Source organism: Polypterus senegalus, chromosome 3, assembly GCF_016835505.1.
Source record: "Polypterus senegalus isolate Bchr_013 chromosome 3, ASM1683550v1, whole genome shotgun sequence".
Taxonomy (NCBI): domain Eukaryota; kingdom Metazoa; phylum Chordata; class Cladistia; order Polypteriformes; family Polypteridae; genus Polypterus; species Polypterus senegalus.
The window spans coordinates 93,179,281-93,200,087 of NC_053156.1; the positions used below are offsets into that span (position 1 = coordinate 93,179,281).

Sequence of the window (20,807 nt, forward strand, 5' to 3'; positions counted from 1 at the left end):
TTTTAAATTCGTCTGAAATAATGCCCATTAATGCTCTGGTCGTTTCTTGTTTTACCTCTTCGACGTCAGCAAAACGCCTTCCTTTCAAGTCTTTTTTCATCCGAGGGAACAAAAAGAAATCACACGGAGCTAAATCCGGTGAGTAGGGTGGGTGGTTCAGGGTTGTCATACCGTTTCAATAACAATAGTTTCTGCAACACTTTTTTCAAGAAGAAAACAAAATTTCACTGCCGCGCATTGCTCATGATAATCGGCCATCATAAAAAAATGATGCTCGCACAAAACTACTTTTACAAAATTCACTGAACACAAGCACAACCTTCCAGACTGTAGGCACTTGGCAGACTGACTTGTGAGGAGTGTACCTAGATCGCCCTAGCCCTAGTTACATCGCCCAACCACGTACTACAAGTACCAACCTAACAACAACAAAATTCCGGTTACAACTATATTTACAATGATAAGTGCCACACCACCCACAGACTCCCCCAAAGTCCAGGCCAACACCACACTATGCCTTTTCAGGCCGCCTCCTTCTCTCTCCTCCAGACCTTGTCCTCTTCCACCTGACTCTAGCCCTGAATGAAGGGAGGCGGCCCCTTTTATAATCACCTGGATGTACTCCAGGTGTTTCTCGGCAATCTTCCACCGACACACCCCAGTGTGGCGGAAGTGCCAGCTGCATCCCCGGAAGCACTCCGGGTGTTCCTGCGCTTCTTCCCCCCAGCACTTCCGGGTGTACCTGTGGCCACCAAAGGCACCAGGGTGGTCGCCCTCACATGGTCTGAGGGAGGCGCAAGCCCTCCTCCGGTCTTTTCGAGGTGTCCCGGCTGGGTCTACCCCCCAGCCATTTGTGACAATATACATACATATACAGGTCAATAAGCCAATTTAATTTCTAATATTATTATGCCAACAAGTGAATAGATCATCATTATGAATGTAAAAGTTTTGGTTTTGCATTTAGAACTATGCAATGAGGCACTGATGAGAGTCCAGATATTCATTACCTACTGCTTGCCTTAAATACCATTTTTTTTGTGAAGCAGATATTTTAGTTACTGGGAAAGATATGTCTGTTCCATGTCAACTTAAATGGAAATCTTATATATATTTACCTCTACAGCAGCCTGTATTCTTTGAGACATGGATTCATTGGGGACAGGGAGAACGTCAGGCAGACTCTTCCATCACATATTCATGTGGCAGACCCAACGGGACTGTGCATGGCGTTTGAGTAAACTAAAGTTAGTATCATATTCAATGAACCAGTCTAGGTTGAGGCATGATTTATGAACCAGAGCATTATCTTGCTAAAATTATCCATTTGAAAAAGAATAGACTAGGTCCAAAGAAAAATAAACATAGTCAACAACAATGTTTAAGGCATACTGTGGCATTCAAGTGATATTAAGAGTCAGCATTAAAATACTACCACTAGCCTGCCACACTGACACAAGGTAGGGTGGATCTATAGCAGGGATCTCCAATTCCAGTCCTAGAGAGCTACCGTGGCTGCAAGTTTTCATTCTAACTTTTTTCTTAATTAGTGACCAGTGTTTGCTGCTAATTAACTATTTCCCTTTATTTATTATTATTTTTTTATTTATTTTATTAATTTTATTACAATCCATACAAAGCAATCAAGTTTTTACAAAAAGAAAAATTGAGTTAAAGAACAAATCGATCCCCACCCTTGAGAGAGAGAGCAAGCCAAACGGCGTAAAATTTAAGGCTTGTAGATGTACCTAAATTAATACATTTTCTGTGCTTCATGAACTTATTTTAAAATATTACTGATTAGATCGTGCCATGTTTTGAAAAAAGTCTGTATGGGTCCTCTAACTGAGTATTTGATTTTTTCCAATTTCAAATAATATAACACATCGGTTTCCCACTGACTTAAAAGAGGAGAGTTTGGGTTCTTCCAGTTTATCAGAATAAGTCAGCGTGCCAAAAGTGTAGTGAATGCAATCACAATTTGTTTGTCCTTCTCCACTTTAAGCCCCTCTGGAAGAACCCCAAACACAGCTGTTAATGAGTTAGGAGGGATTGTGAGTCCAAGGCTGTCTGAGAGGTAATTAAAAATTTTTGTCCAGAATAATGTTAATTTGGTGCAGGCCCAGAACATGTGACCTAGTGAGGCTGAAACCTGATTGCAACGTTCACAGGTTGGATCATGCCCTGGAAACATTTTGGAGAGTTTTAGTCCAGACAGATGTGCTCGATATATAATTTTAAGTTGTATAATTGTATGCTTTGCGCATATGGAGCTCGAGTGAATTCTCTGCATTGCTACTTTCCACTCCTTTTCTGATATATTAATTGAGAGATCTTTTTCCCAGTGTCCTCTTGGATCTTTGAAAGGGAGGGATTGTAAATTGATTTTATATATTGTAGAGATGGAGTCTAAGTCCTTGAGATTGAGCAATATTTTTTCCAGCATGGATGAGGGTGCAAGATGAAGAAAATCTGGAAGGTTCTGTTTAATAAAGTTCCTGATTTCAAGATAATGAAAGAAATGTGTAGCTGGAATGTTAAATTTGGAATGTAATTGTTCATAGGATGCAAAGACGTTGTCTATATAAAGATCTCTAAGCAAGTTAATTCCAAATTATTTCCAGATATTAAAAACTTAATATGTTTGTGAAGGTTGAAAGAGATGGTTCTCTTGCAGAGGTGCCACAGATAGAAGCTTCTCCGTCTTAAAATACTTTCTACATTGGTTCCAGATTCTAAGTGAGTGGAGCACAATTGGGTTATTTGCATATTGCCGATAACTTGTATTTATTGGAGCACAGAGCAAGGAATACAATGAAGTACTGCAGGATTTTACTTCTATTGCGGTCCAAGCCTGTGTATGTTCTTCTATTTGTGTCCAGGTTCTTATCGCCTGTATATTTGCTGCCCAGTAATAAAACTGGAAGTTAGGTAGAGCCATGCCGCCTTCTGCCTTTGTAGGGTCGCTCTTTTGATGCGTGGATGTTTTGAATTCCAAATAAATGAGGTTATTGATGAATCTAATTGCCTAAAAAATTATTTATCACTGTATATTGGAATGTTTTGAAATAAAAAAGGAGCTTAGGAAGAATATTCATCTTAACAATGTTAATTCTTCCAGCTAGTGTGAGATGAAGGTAGGGTTGACCATCTATGCAAGTCTTGTTTAATTCTTTCCATGCAGACGGTGAAATTGTGTTGATAAAGAGCTTTATGGTTACTTGTGATATTTACCCCGAGGTATTTAAACTTCTGCAATGATAAAAGGCAGGAAATCTAATCTAATATTATATGCTTGAGAATTTCCCTTTATTTTAATTGACTTTTTTTGAGACTCTGACCGCTGAATTGATTCTTTTTTTACTTAAACGGCACCTAAACATAAATTTGATGTGAAGTGAGCCAATAGATGACCAACTAAGTTGGGGCCTCAAACTCCAACCAACTTCACTTGATTCAGTTTCTTAATTTGAAGCCAATTCTCGTTGCTAATTAAACCCATTATTTAATTCCATGGCGTTCATTCTGCCATGGCAGACATTTACAAAACTGTTGATTTTCTTTTTTAAGAGAGCTGTCAAAATGTTTTGTGCACCTGAACAGATCAAAATTAATTAGGTCTTCACCTTTTTTTATTTTCAGTTATTGTGTGATTGACACTGGTTATTGTTTATTTGTTGGTACCTTTTATGTCTTAATATTGTTTGGTTGCTAATTAAAGAAAAAAGAAATAATTAAGGGGCCTGAGTATTAAGATGTGCATCAATTAAAATTAAGGCAAAGAGTTAATTAGCAGCAAAATCTGGTCACTAATTAAGAAAAGGGTTAGAATGAAAATCTGCAGTCACAGTACACCTGTCCAGGGGCCTCATGTATAAACGGTGCGTACGCACAAAAATGTTGCGTACACCTGTTTCCACGCTCACATCACGATGTGTAAAAATTAATCTTGGCGTAAAGCCACGCACATTTTCATGCTTGCTCCAACCCTGGTGTACGCAAGTTCTCTGCTCGGGTTTGCAAACTGGCGGCACCCAGTGTCAAAGCAGCACTACTGTTCCTGTGTGGTTTATCTTTCTTTTTCAGATCCTCATCCCTGACGCGGCTTTATAAATACACTGAAATTAACTGCATATTGTTTATTAGTTTAATGCATCTGATTGTAATTAACCTGCAACAATATAATGGTGCACAGAATGTTCAAACTATTCTAAATACCATAGCTGCTTTAGTGTTGTTACTCTCACTGCACTTTCTTTTTCTTCTTTCAGCTGCTCCTGTTAGGGGTTGCCACAGCAGATCATCTTTTTCCCTATTAGTCTCACTGCACCACTCGGAGAAGCTGATCGGAAAGAGAATTATCAGTACAGTATACAGCATCAATCGGAGTATTTATATCACTGTATCTGAGTGGGGAATCACAGCTCTACAGCAGCTGACTGGAAAGAGAATTATTGGTATACAGCATCAAGCACACGCTGCCTCAGCCATGCTATCTATTGAACTGCTCTCATACGGCAAACATCTTTCCTTGCGGTTCAGAAACAGTTTCATCCCAAGAACTATAAACGCACTCAATAAGTCCATCAAGTGCTCCTTGTAGAATGCTTTGTACTTGTAAGTACAATTATCTCACTGTAAACTTGCAATACAGTTATAATTTTGCACAATCTGAGCCACTTTATAAAGAGCGTATTTATATATGATGATGATATAATTTTTAAGATGAAAAGCAGCAAAATATGTTTTTTACATTATGCAGATACAATTTTAACAACATTTCAATAATCTATATTGTTAATAATTAAATATGTGAGGACACGGTGTTGCAGCACTAGTGACAAACTGCCGCCCCGTTCAGTGATTGTTCCTGCCTCGCACTGTATTCTTGCTGAGACTGGCGTAACACTGGATGGATAGATGGATGGAATAATTAAACATTGTGGAGCCGACCTGGACACAGACAGGCGGACATGTTGTTACTCACCACCACACGTTTATTATGTAAAATATTTACAATTATTTGGTCACAGACCCATTTCAATAAAGTGCACAAACCCTAATACACACAGTCCTGGCCACAAATGCCTTCTTCTCGGGCCGCCTCCACTCTCCTCTCTTGCCTCGTCTTTCTTCCACCCGAATCTAGCCTCGAATGAAGGGAGACGGCCCCTTTTATCACGTTCCCGGATGAGCCCCAGGTGTTCCCGGCATTCCTCCATTGGCCACGCCCCAGCGTGGCGGAAGTGCCGGCTGTCCTCCCGGCAGCTCTCCGGGTGCCGTCCTAAATCTTCCCCCCAGCACTTCCTGGTGTGGCGGAAGTGCTGGGGTAACAGGTCCCAAGGCATGGGGCGCCTCCTGGCGGTGACCACGGGCCCCTACAGGGTGGAGCTTCCATGCCCTGTACCCGTGGCCCCCAGAGCAACCAGAAAGGCGGCCCCACGTGATCCAGGGTGGGCTTTGACCCTCTTCCGGTCCCTCACGGCGTCCTGGCCGGGTCGTTGCCCCTGGCATCCCTGACAGTGCCCCACAGCCAGCGAAGACCACTCGTGGGGAAGAGCGACCCGTCCCCCGAGGGCAGCACAGCCCCGAAGCGGGTCCTACTCCAGGACAGCCGGGGTCCGGTCCTGCTCTCCAAGCAGGGATAGGGGCAGAGACTTCCTGTGGGCCTTCTCCTCCGGCCCAATCGGGTCTCCCCCCTGCCCATGATGGACATTCCTTGGTCCTGCCTCTCTGCAGTCATCGGTGGGCACACAAGACACACCGTTCAATCGCGTGCCTGTCAGGGAGAGGGACTTCTGGTCCGCGGCCATCTTGCCTCCACTTCTGCGGTGGCGACGTGCTTGCCGGCAGCCCTGTTGTTGCCGGCACCCTTTGAGCTGCCGCGTCTCCTTCTCCGCAGCCCTCGTGGCTGCCGCCGCGCTGCCGGAGCCCCCAGACCGGCATGCGCCCGCCACTGAAGTGGATCCAGGAAGTCCCTGCCTGGAAAAGCAAAAACACACGCGGCCCCCAAGGGCCGGCTGCTGTTAGGCAGGGCACTCACCTCCCCGGACTCGTCCAACCAAGGAAACGTCCTCAGCGTGGCCTCTCTGGACGCAATGCCGTCCCAGGCGCCTCCAACAATGGCGCGCTTGTCGGAGACCGCTGCAGTCACGCCATGCACGCCACCAGCCCGCGACAGGGGAAGACAGCTCTCCTGCGGACCCCTGGCGGGTGGGTGGGGGTGGAGTCCCCTGCTGCGGCGGGCCGTCCACAACAGAATTTTGGTTTACAGGTCCCTGCCTTGTAACAGGCGGAGCATCCTGCTGACTACGCTAGATGTGGAAGCTGGCCCGGGCACACACAGATGGACATCGTTGTTTCACCCAACACACTGTTTATTTACACTATTATTTACAGTTTTACGTGCACGACACACCCCAGTGCCTCCAGCACCGATTCCCCCAATGTCCAGGCCTCACAGTCTCTGTGCCTCTCTCCTGGCCGCCTCCAGTCCTCTCTTCAGCTTTGTCCACTTCCACCCGACATCCACCTATGACTGGAGGGAGGCGGCCCCTTAAATAGGAACCCGGATGGACTCCAGCTGCTTCCCGGCATTCCTCCGTAGCCACGCCCCAGTGTGGCGGAAGTGCCGGTTGCACACCCGAAAGCCGTCCGGGTGTCCCCTGTCATCTTCCCCCCAGCACTTCCTGGTGTGGCGGAAGTGCTGGGCTCCTGGGATATTCAGGCACTGGTGGCCACGGGTCCCTACAGGGCTGGGCATCCAAGCCCTTTACCCGAGGCCCCCAACATAACCAGGGTGGACGCCCCCTCGCAGTCTGGAGGAGGCACAAGCCCTCCTCCGGTCCTCCTGGGCGTCCCGGCCAGGCTCCAGCCCCAGCCGAGTACCACAACATGTACTACGAAGATATTTCAATGTTTCTTAAAAGTTTTGAAGAATCTGTGTTCTAAGCTTACAGATGGCTTGACATCTATTACAGAGCTGATTGTGTGGCGATTGGGTACTTGGAGAAAGAAAAGGAAGGACAGGAATTGGAGGTTAGTACGTTTGAAAAAGACAGTACTGTTGCAATAAATTATTTTATCGAAGGTCATGCATGGCACAGCAAGCATCTTGTGTGAGACAGGAACAATCTCTGGACGGGGCGCCCGCTCATCACTATCACTGCGCCACAGTGTTCCCATGTTTAATAACATGGTTTAATTCTTATCATCATGAAAATTATATCAAGTATACATCTCAGTATTTAATTTATTCAGAGAGCTGTAATATCATGAATGTAATAGGTTCTGTGTCCTGTTGGAGGAAGAGAAAGCTTGTTTAAGTAGTGATTCACACACATAGAGCACATAGAAGAACACATACAATACAAAACATTTAATGTGCTACTTTAGTTACAATATGATTTGAGAAAATAGTAAATCAAACAATTTTAAGATTAAATTTATGATGTTCTGCTTTAATGACAAAATAAACTACGTGATTAAAGTGGAAATTTTGAGATTAAAGTTGACATTTCAAGCTTTTTTTCCCCACTGTGTGCCTATTTTTTTTCTCTGTACCCTAATAAGCTTCCATATGACTCTCAGATGGTGAGCTACGACTTGCATTTTCACGGCAACTTTGATATCTGACAACTTCTTTTTTATTTCTGGCACTGTGCAACTTTGTGAACTTGAACTTTCAAATTTCTCCAACACTCTATGTCACTCGATCAACTTCCTTTTGTTGTTTATACCACTGTTTAAACCAACAAATAGTACATTTTTCCTTGCCTCCACTTATATTCGCTGAAATTCTTCTATTTTCCCCCGTGCTTTTGCCATTGTCTTTTCACAGAACGCTGAGCTTAAGGGCTATTTATATTGTTTTGCAAATTCAAAGAGACGTAATTCTGGGAAGAGTTGCGGAGTGGCAGCAGGCACGTACACATCCGTTACTTTTCACGCTCACCGGGATTTATGGAGTGGAAGAACTTGGAAGTTGTCGAATGCACAGATTTATGCATCTGGATTTTTTTGAGCATACAAACATTTCTGCTTTTGTCCGTACACCATGTTCTAATGTGAATTCTACGCACAGCGTTATGCATAATGCCCTAGGACCTCATTAAGTATGCCTGATCTCTGCTTATTGCCAACTTAAAAAAAAACCCTGATAAGAGTATTAATTGTACAAGATGAAGCTTGATCTCTTTCTTGTGCTCTTTAGTGGAAGTAAGGAAGGAAGCCTTCATTGTGATTGTACGAATACAATGAAATTGTAAAAGCTACATCTGTAAATGGTACAACAGAAAATGACAAATAATATAAAAAGCACACATCCTATAACAAATAAATGCATACATAAATAGATAAAAGATGGACATTATTATCCACTAATGTAATCATTGTACATACAGGGGAAAAAAAAATCCTAACCGTTCTATGAGCCGTTAAGAGTTTTAAAATTCTGGTGGCCAAAGATTAAAAACTTTTAATGCTATTTTTAACACTACGTTTATCTTTTAATGCTACTTTTAACGTTCTCGTACCACCTGCCATAGGGTAGTAGTGTGAATAATGATTGGCCAGGATGGGAAGGTTCTTTAATGATTTTCCTGGATCTGCTGCAGCATTGGGCACAGGAGATGTCTTCCAGGGAGGGCAGAGAGTAGCCAATGATTTTCTTTGGTGTCGATAATACCCTCTGCAGAAATTTCCTGTCTGCTGCTGTACATCCAGCATACCATGTTGAGATACTGTGTGCTAAAACACTCTCAATGGTTGAGCACTAGAAGGTAAACAGCAGTTTCCCCATCAATTCCACATTCCAGAGAAGTCTCTGAAAATGCAGTCACTGCTGGGACATTTTGACTACTATCAGAGATTTTGCTGTCCAGGGTAGGTCCTTAGAGATATAATTTCCCAGGAACTTAAAGGAGGTGACCCTCTCTACCAGGTACCCATTGATTTATAAAGGGGCTGGCTTTGTGCCTCCTGAAGTCAATGTCCCTACAATAGGATGCCCGTAACTTCTCTTTCCATGGACATGTCTTCTTTAATGGACCTAACAAATGTGTCCATCCATAATATCCTAAAATGTCTGGGATTTGGCAATTCTTTCATGTTGCTGTTTTCTTTTTACAGTCAAATTGCATTTGCATTGCTTTGACACCTTTCTGTAGGTCCCTCCTTCACACAAGGAACACTTGCACAATTGTTTAAATGTGCCCAGCATGCAACCTTTAGTCAAAGTGTTTCATTACTCTCAGAGAAGAGGAAGTGCAAAGTCACAGCAACAGTCAGACAGAAGCAGTAGCAGCTGGTTCATGAACACAGCCAAAAATGACCAAGCACAAATGTAAATTCATGTAAGAATTACAGAATAAACCAGTGTTTTTGTCTGGGTCAGAATTTGTGGGAAGCAGAATGTGAGGCCTGGAAAGCTGGCAAAATTACACTGTCCAATAAATGTGACAGCAATCTAGAAGACCACAGAGCCTCCACCAAACATAAAACTGCAGCTAAAGGAGAGAGTTTACCAGCTAAATTAAATGATGATTTTATGAGATCAAGTAAAACAGAAGGTACTTTGACTGCTGCAGAGGGACATTTTCCTTCCCATACCACTAGGGCCTTCCCCAATTCTGAGACAGCCTGAAAATGTTCAAATGCTCATACTAAGACAGAAGCTCTGAAAGCACTGGAAGAGGTCGATTACTATGGTGTTTCTACTGTTGGGAGCAATCACAGTACAGTGAATCTATTCCCTGCATTTATTCAGCATTTTGACTGGAATTAACAAGGTGTGCATAGTAAATTAATCAAAGTGAAAAAAACACTAGATAAGTCAACACTTGGACAATACATTAAAGATTTTTTTTGCATATTTATTGATTTTTTTTAAGAAGGGATATGTAATGACTTAAACTGAAAGAAAGAAATGTACTCGGTTATAAGGGCTATTAAAGCATTTATTATTAGTCTTGTTAAAGACTAATTGTTTACGTATTAAAGTTCATTAACATTGTTGCCTGGTGTTGGATATATTTGACAACTACTGTATCTATCCCACTCCTACTCACATAAATACACATTGCCATGACTTACTTGAACCTCCAAACGCAACCTCCCACCCACTACGGGCACCTGTCTGCCTCATTCTGCCCACTGCCCCAATTGTCCTCTTTTTGGAAAAATCTAAATCAGGTCACCCTACCCTACCCTACAATCTCCTTTAATTTTGGAAAATCGTGGCTGTTAAGAGCAGTTGTATGGTTGGACCACTGAGCAGAGCTTGTGTAGGTTTCCTTTGAGAAAATGGATAATTTCTGAAGAGGACATAAAGGACCATATTAGGATTAACTGTACATCCTAAAACATGAGAAATGCCACTGGTGACAACCAAAAAATAAATATATAAACAAATTGACCACCTGAAAAATAACAATAAAAGTAAATAGTAAAACAAACATGATTTTAATAAAAGACACTTCATTATAAACATGTTTTTACAGTAACATTCATAACAGATACTTTGATGAAAGTTAAAAATTAGGTATTAAAATTGTCTCTCCTAATCCCATGACTGTTTTCAGAACCCCAATGTTGTTCAATACAATCAAACTTCAACTTTGTTGAAAAAAACAGAATTTTGGTTCTGGCATGAGTATTACATCAAAACCCCTAGAAATTTATATATTGAAAATACTCTCTCACTAAAACATTTATAAGAGAAAATCTGCTTGCCACAGAAACATTTTTATTACTTGAAAATCAGACATTACGTCCATTTAAATATATTGTATCTCACTTTCCAAGCCACCATTTTTTGTTGGCACACTGCTGTTTAAAATGTCTATTGACAGAGGAGCGATTTTAAAGTCATATCATTGTCTATTAGACAGCATGCTTTTAGACTCCACAAGACAATTGTGTAAGGAAGAACATATAGTCACAATAAAAGATAATAAAAGGAAAATCATTCATCAAAAAATACACTTCTCTTTATCAGTTTGTCCAAAACCTGAATGAGCAGAATACACACTTAAGGTCTCAAAACAGTAAAATTAATGGTGTTATTAGTGGTTTTACCAGACAGGCTTTAGTCCATTCCATCCACGACACCATTCACATGGATCCAATGTGAAATTGCAAAATAAACTACTTCCACAGAATAAAAAGTTTGTTGTAAATCCATTTGTAAATATCAATTGTAAAATCTGATTACATTTTTGAAAAATGTACAGATAATCTTAATTTCTAGGTATCTGTGGGCAGACATTACATTATACTTTCACTTACCATTGCCATTAAGAAACTTTTCTAAAAATGTGTTAAAATCTTTAGGAGTTTCAAAAATATTTGAAAATTTATGAAAATGATAGAATGATACCAATACATCTTTTGGGTTTCTTGACACATATATGATCTGAAAGAAAAAAAAATATATATATATTTAATTATACCACATAAATGGGCCTTTGATGGACTAGCAATCAGGTTTAGTTCCAACACAGAGTGTGATGCTGCTAGTCTCAGTTTCCCCTCAATCAGGTAATGGAGTGGATTCAGAAAATGAGTGAATGGATTGATTGATAATATAGACTCAATCAAGTGCTAATGTTCTTATAAATATAAATATGAAAATTACTAATCAAGATTATATTACCATAATCTATTGTTAATTCAGTTGGACATGGAAAATCTGGAATAAGATAACAATATGACCCAAGGCCCCTTGTAAATTAATTACAGAACAATAAATGATTTGATTTTACAGTTTAGTATTAGGGTAATAAAAGATGTGATATCATCTAGACATTTTTGATACAGCAAAATTTTATCATTAAAAATCACTTTAAGTCCACCTTTTTGTTATATAGCGTGTGACTGGTAGAAAAAGGTATATGCATTAGGTGAGAACTTCAAAAAATGTTGTCTATATCTCCAAATCAAGTTTCGATAAGTAAATAAGACATCATATTCTAGTCTTGAATAAATGTCATTAACTAGGAATAGTTACTTCCAAACAAGTAGTTTTTCAACAGAAAACATCTTAAATCGTGATGATGTTAAGTAGTTTAGATTTCAGTTTTGTAAATTAAAAAAAGTACTGCAAGTTCAAGTTCATTATCACAGGTGGAACATTTCACCTTAATTTGTATTCTGATTAATATCTCTACAAATTACCTGTGATTTTTTATTTGAATTAATTTTGAATAAGTAGCAAAGCAGCACATATGCTCATCTGCCACTTTATCTATACTAATAAAAGGCAAAGCCCTCACTGACTGACTCACTCATTCATCACTAATTCTCCAACTTCCCGTGTAGGTAGAAGGCTGAAATTTGGCAGGCTCATTCCTTACAGCTTACTTACAAAAGTTTGGCATGTTTCATTTCGAAATTCTACGCGGGTTGGTCATAACTGGAACCCATTTTCGTCCATATACTGTAATAGACTGCAGCTCGATGGCCGTGGGAGGCAGAGTTGTGTCTTGCATCATCACGCCTCCCACGTAATTGAGTGCCTGCATATATAAGGTAAATATTCGCGGGTGAATGACTGTGCTTAGCATATTCATAAGTAAAAATATCTGAATCATAAACTAATGTTAATTATATTTTGTCCATGAATATTTATTAAATAATTCCAAGTCTGTCCGCTTCCTTTCATAGCTTTTCCAATGGTTGTGCTGCTTCCAGGCATGTATTTCGTATTAAAGCATTTAACCAATCACATTTCAGCCATCATTTGATGCCAGGCAGAGAGGCGCACTAAAAACAGAATAATTGTTGATTAACTTGTTGGTTCAAGTAATCAGATTTTGAGTTGGTGTCAGTAGGGCCCTCTAGCAGGCGAATGGCAACGTCACCGTATTCAGACCCATTGATTGGATAGAAGCTGATAGGAGGAACTCTACGAGGCCACTGAATGCACCGCAAGCGCTCCGAGTGAAAGATCCTCGCACGCACTAAGGCCAACTCCATGGCAGGATTCTGGACAATATTATTTGCCAGACACAGACCAGATTTCAAGACCATGAAAACCTGATGTTTGTCACGCTCCTCGAGCCCCAGAAGTTTCGGGAATACAAGAAAAATTTCCCGCATGCAGCCTTCTCCACTTTAACACAAAGTCATGGAGCGGTTTTTGATCTGTCTCGGCTAAAAACAGAACTGACTGTAATGTATGCCATGGATGATTTTGCAGGAAAATTTCCCACTGATCTCCTTGACTTCCTTCATCAGAAAAATCTGAATGAGAGCATGGGGAAGCTGTTCACATTGGTATATTTGGCGGTGACCATTCCCGTGTACAGTGCTTCTGTCGAGCGGAAATTTTCAGCCCTAAAGCGAATTAAAACTTATTCCAGAAATACGACAGGGTAGGTTCGACTTTCAGCATTAGCTTCAATGGCGATAGAAACAGACTTTTTGATGGAACTGAAACGGACGAATAATCCGTACGACAGAGTAATTGAACTATTTTTGAGGAGAGAGGAGGATGGATTTTGTTTACAAATAATCCGAATTTTTGGGGAGTAAAATGTTGCGATTTTCCTAAATAATAAAGTTTATGAGCTATTATTGATGTTTTTTATATTGCAAGTTTGAGTTATTATTGATGTTTTTTATGTGTGTCGCGGCTGTGGCTGCAGTAGAAAGGAACTTGCTCACCCCTGGTTTGTCTATTCAATAAAAGGCATTTATTGTACTACAGGAGTTCTTATATACCCCGATGTACATACTGTCAAATAAACAAACCACACGTCGTGGCGCAACACAAGAGGATTCGCCTCTAGTGCTGACGTCCGAGGTCCGATTCCCGAGAGGGGGTGCAGTGAGTGTGTACGCCTGATGAGCCCAGAATTAGGGTGAAACACATGCCGCGTACTCTTTGCATTATTTGATAGTAAAACTATCTATCCATCCATTTTCCAACCCGCTGAATCCGAACACAGGGTCACAGGGGTCTGCTGGAGCCAATTTCAGCCAACACAGGGCACAAGGCAGGAACCAATCCTGGGCAGGGTGCCAACCCACCGCAGGACACACACAAACACTCTCACACACCACACACACACACTAGGGCCAATTTAGAATCGCCAATCCACCTAACCGGCATGTCTTTGGACTGTGGGAGGAAACCCACGAGACACGGGGAGAACATGCAAACTCCACGCAGGGAGCATCCAGGAAGCGAACCCAGGTCTCCTAAATGCGAGGCAGCAGCGCTACCACTGCACCAACATACATACATACATATAGTGACGATGCGGGTTCGACTCCATGCTCCTATTGCTGTTCAGGAGCCCTTGAACCTAACATCATCGATAATGTCACCGAGATGAGCTGACAAATCTCTCAAGGCCAGGGGATATTCCATAAAGTGCTTTTATTTAAAACAATAATCAAATCAAAAAGTGCAAAAGTGCAGAGTCAAAGTTCAATAAACAAATCCATAAAATAAAGTGTCCAGTAGGGTTAAAACCAACAATAAATCTTCAAAAACGCAAGATAAATATATGCAGCAATTAAAACGCAGTCTTTTTCTCTCTGTTTACTCTCCAGCCCACCTCTGTCTCTTTTTCCCCGGCTCTCCGTTACTCGCGGCCAGCGGAGACCAACAACAAAGAGCTCCTTCAGTTAACCTCCATCAGGAAGTCACTGCCAGACCGCCGAGGTCAACTCTCCTCCCTCGATCCTTCGCGCACCCACAGTCACTTCTCAGATCCTTCGGGAGGGCACCTCTCCTGCTCACCCCACTCACTGGTACATTCAGTGGGGCGAACTAGCCCCTAGAGCGCAACAGAATAACACTCCTGCACGGGACCCCAGCTCATGGCATTTCCACCTTCCAGGTGGCCGGATCGTCACCACCTGACTGCTGTTTTCCGACCTCTTACTGCATCTGCTTTTCTCTCTCCATCAACCTTTCGCCTTTGTCTCTCTTCCTCTCCGATTTCTCTTATCTTTTTCCACAATCATCTTCCAATTTATCTTATTTTTTCTACGATTTATCCTCTCTTTTTCCATGATTTATCCCCCTCTCTGGTGTACCTTTGTTTATATATAGATATATACACCTCTCTGCCTCTGTGGGCACAGCGTCTTAATTACACACTGCAGGAAGCCAATGAGGCAAACAAGAACAACCGCACCCTCACGTGCAGGTGCGACTCGCTCCAATCACTCCATTAACTCCCCGCGGTTGTGCAATCGTGCCCACGGAGAATGACAGGGCTATACGGATTTAAAAAACTTGACTTTTTTTCGGAAGCCGCGAACCCGCTATACCACATATATATATACTGCTCAAAAGAATTAAAGGAACACTTTTTAATCAGAGTATAGCATAAAGTCAATGAAACTTATGGGATATTAATCTGGTCAGTTAAGTAGCAGAGGGGGTTGTTAATCAGTTTCAGCTGCTGTGGTGATAATGAAATTAACAACAGATGCACTAGAGGGGCAACAATGAGATGACCCCCAAAACAGGAATGGTTTAACAGGTGGAGGCCACTGACATTTTTCCCTCCTCATCTTTTCTGACTGTTTCTTCACTAGTTTTGCATTTGGCTACAGTCAGTGTCACTACTGGTAGCATGAGGCGATACCTGGACCCTACAGAGGTTGCACAGGTAGTCCAGCTTCTCCAGGATGGCACATCAATACGTGTCATTGCCAGAAGGTTTGCTGTGTCTCCCTGCACAGTCTCAAGGGCATGGAGGAGATTCTAGGAGACAAGCAGTTACTCTAGGAGAGCTGGAGAGGGCCATAGAAGGTCCATAACCCATCAGCAGGACCAGAATCTGCTCCTTTGGGCAAGAGGAACAGGATGAGCACTGCCAGCGCCCTACAAAATGACCTCCAGCAGGCCACTGGTGTGAATGTCTCTGACCAAACAACCAGAAAGACTTCATGAGGGTGACCCAAGGGCCCCATGTCCTCTAATGGGCCCTGAGCTCACTGCCCAGCAGCATGCAGCTCGATTGGCTATTCGCCATAGAATACGAGAATTGGCAGATGCACCACTGGTGCCCTGTGCTTTTTACAGATGAGAGCAGGTTCACCCTGAGCACGTGACAGAAGTGAAAGAGTCTGGAGAAGCCATGGAGAACATTATGCTGCCTGTAACATCATTCAGCATGAGCAGTTTGGTGGTGGGTTAATGATTGTCTGGGGAGGCATATCCATGGAGGGTCACACAGACCGCTACAGGCTTGACAAAGGCACCTTGGCTGCCATTAGGTATCAGGATGAAATCCTTGGACCCATTGTCAGACCCTATGCTGGTACAGTGGCTCCTGGTGCACAACAATTCCTGGCCTCATGTGGTAAGAGTATGCAGGCAGTTCCTGGAGGATGAAGGAATTGATACCATTGACTGGCCACCACACTTTCCTGACCTAAATCCAATAGAACACCTCTGGGACATTATGTTTTGGTCCATCCAATGCCACCAGGTTGCACCTCAGACTGTCCAGGAGCTCAGTGATGCCCTGGTCCAGATCTGGGAGGAGATCCCCACAACACCATCTGTCATCTCATTAGAAGCATGCACCGATGTTGTCAGGCATGTATACAAGAACACAGGGGCCATACAAAGTGCTGTGTACAATTTTGAGTTGCTGCAATTAAATTTTGGCAAAATGGACTAGCCTGCCAGATAATTGTTTCACTCTGATTTTTGGGCGTCTTTGAATTCAGGGCTCTGTAGGTTGATCATTTTCCTTTCCATCAAACGATGTGGCATCCTTTCGTTCCTAACACATTACCCAGTCTATATCAGTATAGATATCCAGGAGGATTTCTTTTTCCCATTGAGATCTGATGTGTTTTCAAAGTGTTCCTTTAATTTTTTTGAGCAGTTTATATAGCAGAATACCCGCGCTTCGCAGCGGAGAAGTAGTGTGTTAAAAAAGGTATGAAAAAGAAAAGGAAAAATTTTAAAAATAACGTAACATGATTGTTAATGTAATTGTTTTGTCATTGATATGAGTGTTGTTCTCATATATATATATATATATATATATATATATATATATAGCAAAATACCTCGCTTGGCAGCGGAGAAGTAGTGTGTTAAAGAAGGAAAGAGAAACAAAAGGAAACATTTTGAAAATAACGTAACATGATTGTCAATGTCATTGCTTTCTCACTGTTATGAGTGTCGTTGTGATATATATATATAGCAAAATACCTGCGCTTCGCAGTGATGTCGTGTGTTAAAGAAGTTATGAAAAAGAAAAGGAAACATTTTTAAAATAATGTAACATGATTGTCAAAGTAATTGTTTTGTGTATTTGGCGGCAGCGTCAAAAAGTTGTTTTCGTCTAGCTGCATCAGAAAATGTACCACCACGCCTGACACGCCTCCTTTTTACTGTTTTCTCACCGCTTGGATTGCTGCTGTCATAATGGGTTTGAGTCTACATATATATATATATATATATATATATATATATATATATATATATATATACCTATCTACATCATATATACACACACATACATACAAACATACACACAGGTATATATATGTATGTGTCTATATGTGTGTGTATAGCTTTGGTCACTGAGTGCAAGGGAAAAATAATAAAATATAGTCTATAAATTTTTTTTTTATTTATTAATTTTATTACAATCCATACATAGCAATCAAGTTTTTACAAAAAAAAAAGAATTATGCTAAGAACAGATCGATCCCCACCCTTGAGAGAGAGAGCAAGCCAAACGGTGTAAAATTTAAGGCTTGTAAAAAATACCTAAATCAACAATTTCTCTGTGCTTTATAAACTCATTTCAAAATATTACTGATTAGATCCTGCCATGTTTTGAAAAAAGTCTGCACAGATCCTCTAACTGAGTATTTGATTTTTTCCAATTTCAAATAGTATAACACATCAGTTTCCCACTGACTTAAAAGAGGAGAGTTTGGGTTCTTCCAGTTTATCAGAATAAGTCTGCGTGCCAACAGTGTAGTGAATGCAATCACAATTTGTTTGTCTTTCTCCACTTTAAGCCCCTCTGGAAGAACCCCAAACACAGCTGTTAATGGGTTAGGAGGGATTGTGAGTCCAAGGCTGTCTATAAGTTATTAAACAGTAAAACATTAACGTTTTAAGAAGTACAGGTACATTGAGCACTACTGGAGTGGTTGCGGGTAAACTACATTTTAAAGACGGTGTAACACAACAGTTAAGTAGTACTACCAGCAGCTAAAATGTATATGGATCATCTTCGAAATGAAACCACCTTACCGGCATTACCAGCAATTAAAGAAAATTAGTTTTGTGTCCTCTGCAGTGTTAAGAGAGAAAAGCTTTGGTTTCGGATAAAAGGAAAAAAGTAAAGAAATGAAAGTTGCCTTTTTCTTTTATATAGTATAGAGATGTGTTCGCTGACGTTATGATCGCCTTTTGGGGACAGTCGCATTGGGTCTTGTGTAGACTGGTGAGACGTCCCTGCCATTAATCGGCTGTGATGGCACTGTCAGTCCTCCACCCCTGTGCGTGTCTTCATAATCCGAGCTGACAACCTCATAATCGTATACGTTGAAAAGAAAGTGCGAATCGCCTTAATATTAGTTTACCGCGTTGTAGAAAAGGGGTCCTGTGTTTGCACTTGTCTAGCTATAGCTCGGGGGAGGAGGAAAAAAATTAAAAGTGCTCACTTTGACTTAAGGCAGAGGCGCAGTCAGCGTCTCAAAGGCCGGCACAGCTATACGCGCACGCCGGCTTCTCGACATTTTCTGGGCAGGAGACAGCAGTTTTTGCAGACACGTTCACAATATCAAAAGTCTCAGCGCTCTTTGGAGGTCATTCATATATATATATATATATATATATATATAGCAAAATACCCGCGCCTCGCAACGGAGGAGTAGTGTGTTAAAGAAGTAATGAAAAAGAAAAGGAAACATTTTAATAATAACATAACATGATTGACATTGTTATGAGTGTTGCTGTCATATATATGCCTGCCTAAATAAGTCACCCTCGCTTCGATCTTACTTTTTTACCGTTCATTTAATCATGGCTAGTGGCGGAAAAATTATAAAATGGAAGGATTACACTGAATATGGCTTTACCAAAACAATTATTGATGGCGAATCGATTATTCATAAAGCTTGAATTGGTGATCTGTTTTTCTGTGTTAACCTCATATTTTTTCATACTTCTTCTCAAACCAAGGTGGTGCGAGGGTAAAATGAATCGGGATGCGCTGATCAATGCAATCGGTGTACCAGAAAATCAAGCATTGACAAAAGTTCCCCTTTGCTTGTAATGCAAAGTGTGATTAAATGCATTATTTTTTAATGCGTTATGGAGCACATGCATCGAAGCTTCTCAGCTGTGCTTGTGCTAAGAAAAGGAAAGATTTTAAAAATAACGTAACACGATTGTCAATGTAACCTTTTGTAAGTAGTGCCTGGAGGATTCAGTGTGGAGAAACTCTTGAGACAGCGTGTGTATTAACTTGTGGATTTTTCTGTGAGTATTTGGTGGCAGTCTGACGAAGTTGCTTCGGAAGATGGCGTTAGCCGTGAGCTCAGCTCAGAGCGAAATGAGGTGAATGGGAGGAGATGATGGCGTGACTCCCCACCCGCCTTAACTGTCAATCCCCCACAAACACAGTCTCTCGGAATTTGCATAAGCACACCCCTTCACCTGCAATTTTAACTTACTTACAAAGTGATCAAAACTCTCGTTTATATCCTGCGTCCTCTCATTAAACTTGTATCCCGCATTACCCGTGGGCATGAGAAACGCTAGCGGCAGCCTGTCTATGAACTTAATTTAAAGTTTAGGTTTACACCTTGCTTTCTTTCCGAAGTAGCAGCACTCATGAATATGGTAGTATATATCACTCGCTCGCTTCTTATTGTTTCGCCGCCTTCTAAATTATATAATGCATGTTTTCTTCAGCGCTTTTTGGAGGTCTTCCTGGTTTTCTACGCACTGCGTTGACAGTCAGTTCACGTGATTACGTGGGAGGCATGATGATGTCACACGAAAGTCCGCCCCCCACGGCGAAATTGAGAAAAATACCTTCCAGTTATGACCATTACGCGTAGAATTTCGAAATGAAACCTGCCCAACTTTTGTAAGTAAGCTGTAAGGAATGAGCCTGCCAAATTTCAGCCTTCTACCTACACAGAAACTTGGAGAATTAGTGATGAGTCAGTCAGTCAGTCAGTGAGGGCTTTGCCTTTTATTAGTATAGATATATATACACACATATAGTGACAGGTTTAAGGTGTGGACTGAAGACAGTACAGGAGATAGTTATGCTATACAGGAGCACTATAAAAGTGAAATGCTTAAGCCCTTCACCTATGGTTCTGCATGTGAGCTGATGGCTGCCACTGAATTGTTTGGTTGTCGCTTTCAAGTGTACCGAAATGTCCAAATATTTTACACCTTTTGACAACGGCAATGCCTCTTAAACATCTTAGATTCACAGGTGACGATTTCAGTAGTGGACACTTTGATGTTTATGAATGTTTAAACTCTCAAAAGCTGGATGTGAAGTTATCGATGAAACTGGTTGTATGCTTACAATGCTTGACAGATGCCGAATGTCACTTCAACACAAGTCCTACAAATACTGTTGTAATTGAAACAAACCATGAAACTTAAACCGATTATGACAGCAGCAATCCAAGCTGTGAGATTTGAAACAAGATTACTTTTCACATGGCCAACTGTACGTTGCATGCTCAAGAGTAAGCTCAGCGCACACCTTGGTCATATTACAACCGGAGGGCCGAACTGACAACGTGGTATACAAAGAGATCCTTAACAAATAATTATT

At 41.3% G+C, this 20,807-nt stretch overlaps 1 protein-coding gene across 1 annotated transcript in view; it reads right to left on the reverse strand.

Moving 5' to 3' along the window:
* The window catches only part of LOC120525379 (amine sulfotransferase-like), a 104,123-nt gene that overhangs the window by 9,418 nt on the left and 73,898 nt on the right, over positions 1-20,807 (reverse strand). Inside the window, exon 4 of the mRNA XM_039747615.1 lies at positions 11,287-11,413. Within this exon, the coding sequence (XP_039603549.1) occupies positions 11,287-11,413 (127 nt within the window). The remainder of the gene's footprint in view (positions 1-11,286; positions 11,414-20,807) is intronic.